The sequence below is a fragment of the Cryptotermes secundus genome, unplaced genomic scaffold, assembly GCF_002891405.2.
Source record: "Cryptotermes secundus unplaced genomic scaffold, Csec_1.0 scaffold1350, whole genome shotgun sequence".
Taxonomy (NCBI): domain Eukaryota; kingdom Metazoa; phylum Arthropoda; class Insecta; order Blattodea; family Kalotermitidae; genus Cryptotermes; species Cryptotermes secundus.
In genome coordinates, this window is record NW_019739242.1 from 1,245,787 (window position 1) to 1,251,786 (window position 6,000).

Genomic DNA, 6,000 nt, shown 5'->3' on the forward strand with positions numbered 1-6,000 from the left:
TAACAATCGCAGGGCTACTGCTATTATAGAATATGTTTATTAGAATGTTCTACAGAAGGCCAGATGGGCATTGCCTATGCCTTCTTTTGTATTTTTTTCCTTACAATTAAAAAAAAACACATCTACGTAGCAGACAGGCATGCACATGTTCAGAGGCTGGTTTCAGTGGTCAAAATGGCGACCATACTTGTGGGGCATACTACCGAAGAGCAGCGTTCTGTGGTGCATTTTTTGTGAGCAAAAGGACTCAGTGCAAAGGATATTCATAAAGAAATGTTTCCTGTTTATGGTGGGAAGTGTCTGTCATGTAAAGCAGTTCACAGCTGGATTGAGATATTCTCTCGAGGATGTTTGGCAGTCACAGGTAATGCCCGACCAGGTGGGAAAATGGCTGAGACAACAGTCAGAAGACTTCTGTGCTGTTAGTTTCAGCGCACTGATAAAGCGGTGGGACAAGTGTATCAATGTTAGTGGAGGGTATGTCAAGAAATAAATGTTTTTACCACATTCAAGTACCACATGTTTTACGTTTTATATTCATTTGTAACCTATTTACTGACTCTCCTGTATTTTTACTGGCCATATAGTAATTATGGAAGAATGATATTGTATAGATATAATATTAAAATAATAAGACTAAAATACTTAATTTGATGATGATTGCTGTAAAAGAGTTCTCTGATTTAAGTTTTAGAAATTGATTCTGGTGTAGTTTATGCAGGAACTTGATAGTTCTTTACATTGAGTAAGTGACAAAATGGGTCTTATATAATGTTCAAATGTAAGAACTGATGCCACATGCTCTTGTAGATTTTAATGGTTATTTATGTGTCTTAGAGGAGGAATATCAGTTGGCCCACTACTGTGTACAGTGTTACAGCAGGGATACTCATTTCATATGTGTGATCACAGAAGCCCTGGGAAGGAAACGAGCGAGTATGAGAACCTAGAGAGTGATGCCATTGATGATGATGATGATGGTGATGAGAAGAAGGAGAACGCTGAAATTGAAAGCTTTGAACGCGAGGAGAAGAGGATAGTTGAGGAAGTGGAAAGACAGGTGAGAATTTTAAAAGGGAGTAACAGCCCTACTGTAACCACTCAAATACCGCATTCCTTGTTCTTAGAAGCCAGTGTTCACATCTTTTAATCATTGAATGATAAGAGTGATGACAGTTACTGAGTACAAAATTGTCAGAACTCTTTTTGTTACATGGCATGCATGCCATGCTTTGCCTTTTCCTAAAATGTGAAAATATAAAGAATTCTGTTACAAAAGTGAAGGGAGAACGACATTTTTATTCTGATGTTAGTTACCCCCTTTCCCTTTGTTCTGTTTTGTTAAACCAGCTCCCTTTATGATTTCTGAGTACAGCTTGACCCAACTGTATAGAAACACTTAGTTGAGGCATGAACTTATGGCACCTACTTTCCTTTAAATGCCACAGTCTGTGTGCTGAGCCTTTCAGGAACAGATAATAGTGATACAATTTTAATCATCCATTTCTGTGCATTCCCACTGGTACCAATTCTGTTTCCATTAAATTTGCCTGATATAACTTCAAAGTTTTAATCTTCTGCCATGTTTATAATTTTTCATAATATTACATACAATATGGGATATATAATATAAGGGTAGATTGGTTTACATATGTTATGGAATAATCCAACACTTGCTGTGTTGCTGTGGGAATCTTGTCATAATGGTTGACTGAGATCAGTCTTTGTTTAAATTAGATTTCCTCTATGTTTCAGCAGAACTTGTACTTATGATCTGCCCATGAACAAAATTTTACATGCCTGTCTCCAGTGTTTGTGCCCCTTCAGAAGAAGAGCTAATGTAGATTTCATGTAGTAGCCACATTGCAGTACATATAACCGAAATGTAAACAAAATTTGCATATGTTTTGGAGATATATTTCAGACCAAATTACAGAAATGTGCAGTAAATGGTGCATCACTCCAACCAAATAAATTTACTTGCTGGCCATATTGTTATCACTGATGACAGGGAATTGAAGTTAAAAGATAAGGTGGCCTGTTGTGGCATTATGGTCATACCAAGATTCACAAATATGTGTTGGCTTTAGCAGACACAAGAACATGATGAGATGACAACATAAACTTGTGTTGACCAAGAAAGACACAGCATATTGTCAGAAGTTTCCACATTTTTTTTTCTTTTTTTCAAATTCTGTGCAGTTTGGATCATGTTGTGTTAATTGTTTTGAATCAGGTACCAGCTGACATTACTAACAGTATTCAAATGGTAATTATTAAGAATATGTTAACATCGATATCTTTAAAAAAACAGTTAATTTTCATTGCCAAGTTTATAAAGACTCTTGTGCATATGATCAGCTTAACATGGTGTCAATGTATGACTGACCTCATATAGGTTTGCAACATCCATGCATGTACATTTTGGATGTTTAAGTTGAGAAATAAATGAATGACCTTGTTTCATGTGTTTCATCATGTGGATTGACTGAAGAGTAGCCTGGTGGAGTTTCCAGTATATACATATTAGCTGACACTTCTAAAGTCATGAGTACTGGTTTAACAAATAATTTTATTCTTATATGTACTTTCTTCTTCCTCGCAATCACAAGTCTGGAGATGAAGAGCTGGTAAGTGTATGTGTGTTTATTTTAGTACTTAAGAGAAATGTGCTTTCTTACATTGTTTTCATAAACAATTTTCTTTTCAGATATAAAACTCTACTGATCATGATTAGTGAAGAATGTTGTAGTTTTTGTGGATGAGATATTTATCATTATCCTTAAGAATGAAAGATGCTGTACATCTGTAATGTATAAGGATCAACAGGGAGTTTTATATTTTCCCATACCAATTTTATTTCCTAACAAGTCAAAATTGTACCTGCTGGTTGGAGAGAGGTTGGAAATAAACGGATGGGAAAGTGTTGAAATTACATAGAAGTTGTATATTGCATGTGCATTGAATATAAATGTGATACAGAGTCCTGAGTAAAACCACTCACAGCAATAATGAAATCCAGAGCATTTCTGAATTCAAGACGTTTCTTCTCCCGTTGTGTTTTGCACGTTAGGAGGCAGAGGTAAAGCGAATTCTTGAGGAAACAGCAAGACAACAGCAACAGCAGGAGGAGGAGCAGCAGCAGCAGCAAGAAAATGTTTTTGGTGGGGAGACAAGCCAATCAGAATGGAGTGAAGAAGACGATGACGATGATGAAGGTGCTGCGTCTGAACCGCTTCTTGCTGATCGTGAATCAACCGGTTACACGACTGATGATCCTGCACTAGAGAATATATCCATGTTGAATGAGACAGGGCTCACTGATGCCGAGGGTACGTCCAACATCCTGTTTATATCAGTGTAATAGTACTTCCTCTCACCAGTTTGTTGAAGATACTTTTTTGAATCTTGGCCAGGTCATGCATTATCATGATTCTTTGCATCCTGTTGTATAATCAAGGTATGGAGATCCAATAATACATCGACTGGCTATAAAGTTGGTAAAATCAGTAAAATGACAATATTAACTTTCTTGTTACTCCCACCATGACATGTTTCGATCTGTCGATCATACTCTGGTAGCTTTATGAAAGTGTGCATGGTTATCAGAGCGCAAAAAAAAATGGATCAAGTTTCAGAACTAAAAATGTGTCTCATAAATATTCACAAATAAGTTTAGAATATAAAATATCTTAAGAAGGTTATGTTCATCGTTGGTTATCAATAACCTGCATATGTACCACTATAATATGCTGATGTTTTAATTTTTGTTTTCTAGTTGTGAATACATACTTTGTAATATGTGGGTGTGTGATATGTTATAAGGCTTTAAAGGCTTCAGGTAGTAGGCAGTCTGCAGTAACTGTCTCGTTTCATAGGTGTCTGTTAGATTTGGCATGACAATGCTCAATGTATAGTCAGCAGCTGAGATGACTTTATCTTGATGTAGTATGTTAGGCTTTTACTGATTATGTTGTGGGTCATTTGGAGTATGTGACTAAACTCTTCAAGTTTTCAGTCACCTGCTCTAGCATTACTTTCCAGGAGGTAATACCCTTCATAATCTCATTTAGTTATAGTAACACCAGAAGATAACAGCAGTATACAGCAGTAATTCAATCAGTATTATCAGTTAGTTTTACAGCATCCCTCTTTTCTGAAAAATGGTACCTCTGGACTGTTGTTACTATTCTTATTCTGCCACACCATATTTCCAGAATTTTTAAGCTTGAGGAATATATATTCAGGGAAATAATGATTTGATACTGCCTCTCAAAGACTCTAATGTATACAAATGGATTAGTGGAATGGTTACCTATGGAAACCATAGCTAGAGGTGGGAATTTTCACATTTTCTCATTAAATTTTGAATGGGAATTTGTAAGTTTCCATAGATTTGAACTTATGATTATGATGATAACTGTGGTATGCTGGTTTAGGGAAACTGTAAAAATAGGTGGATACCTCTCCATAATCCACTGGATGGCAAGAAATGTTATGTATTAATATTATTGTATTGTTCTTCTGTAATGAAATATCTGTAGGAGAAGTTTGTTTTTTAATATTGTTGATAAGTTGGTGATCCAAATGTTTTACGTTCTTTAGGTGCCCTAAGTGATGTGAATTCAGTGTTCAACGATGCAGGACATGATGGAGACATGGATGACAACACCAGCATGTCTTCTCGTGCTTCATCACGAATATTTGATTCAGATGCAATGATGAGTTTAGATTCACTTAGTGCCCTGTATGACTCTGAGTATGATAATTGTTACAGAACTGATGATGATATCAATGCGTTACCAGACAGTGTGTCTGATCTTGATAGAATTGACTATTTTGCAGCTGTTGCTACTGACACAGATATTAACTTGGCTAATATCCGCTACATGTCTGAAAGTATTACCAGGAACTTTGGCCAACCAAGAAGTGAGACAGACCCAGACAGTGATGTTTAGACATGGTAACTACACAAAGCTTTCCATGAGAGGGAATGGCAACAGTTTAGCTCCTAGATCTATATATGCATGTCAAAGCTACAGAAAGGCTGTGACAAATGTATTGTTTTACATTACTCAGAATACTGAAAGGGACTATAGGTAGTGTGCAATAACATGTGTTAGATAAAATCTGTACCATCAGAAATGTTGCTGTTGGTAGTTACAGATGTTTGCATCCCTGCACTCTAAAAACACTTAAGCCCTAGGAAGTGTTACAACTCACTTCAAGATCAGGATATGGTGTTATACTAAAATGAAGCTCACTTGTCACTTATGTGTAAGGAGAATGTGTCGCTCGGAATTGAGATACAGCATAGTCTGTGTTGGTATGAAGCCAGCTCCTTAAGAAAGAATAATTCAGCTCACAGTGTGAAAAATTACACACAGATTTTTATTTCTCCACCGAGATACAAAATTAATCTTAAGAATGATTTATTGGACTTTAAAAATGTAGGGTATCCAGTTTGATTGCCTGTAACTCATGACTCCAGAGTTAAGTTATAAAATAAAATAACAGTCTGGTTCTCTGGAGAAGGGAATACCATAAGTGCAAGTGCTTCATAAGTTTCACAAACACTGATGCTGTGCTGCTAGCACAGTGTAATTTGGAAGGTCACTGACATTACAGAGAAGTAAATTTTGAAACTGTTCATATTCTCTGTTCAACCCATTTATAATGTTATTGGACTTACTTACTCACTCGTGGAGCTGAGCCCTTCTGGAGGAGCCGCAAATTCTACAGGTACTCAAGAATTTCCTAGCATTTTATGGAACCCGGAAGTTCATTACCATGTTCACAAGAGCCCTCCACTGGTCCGTATCCTGAGCCAGATCTATCCAATCCATACCATCCCAGCCTATCTCTCTAAGATCCATTCTAATATTGTCCGCCCACCTGCGCCTTGGTCTTCCCTGTGGTTTCTTTCCTTCTGGCTTTCCCACCAATATCCTATATGAATTCCTTGTCTTCCCCATTCGTGCTACATGACCTGCCTACCTC

At 36.9% G+C, this 6,000-nt stretch overlaps 1 protein-coding gene across 6 annotated transcripts in view; it reads left to right on the top strand.

Moving 5' to 3' along the window:
* LOC111871901 (Ca(2+)/calmodulin-responsive adenylate cyclase) overlaps window positions 1-5,539 on the top strand; it is a 375,443-nt gene extending 369,904 nt beyond the window's left edge. For 5 of the 6 annotated variants that reach the window (XM_023865290.2, XM_023865296.2, XM_023865292.2 and 2 more), the window contains exons 23-26: window positions 913-1,060; window positions 2,613-2,630; window positions 3,074-3,332; window positions 4,606-5,539. In XM_023865290.2, the coding sequence (XP_023721058.1) occupies window positions 913-1,060; window positions 2,613-2,630; window positions 3,074-3,332; window positions 4,606-4,958 (778 nt within the window). In that variant the 3' untranslated portion in view covers window positions 4,959-5,539. The remainder of the gene's footprint in view (window positions 1-912; window positions 1,061-2,612; window positions 2,631-3,073; window positions 3,333-4,605) is intronic. The other variant, XM_023865293.2, reaches the window with a different exon arrangement.
* The last annotated feature ends 461 nt before the right edge of the window (window positions 5,540-6,000 follow it).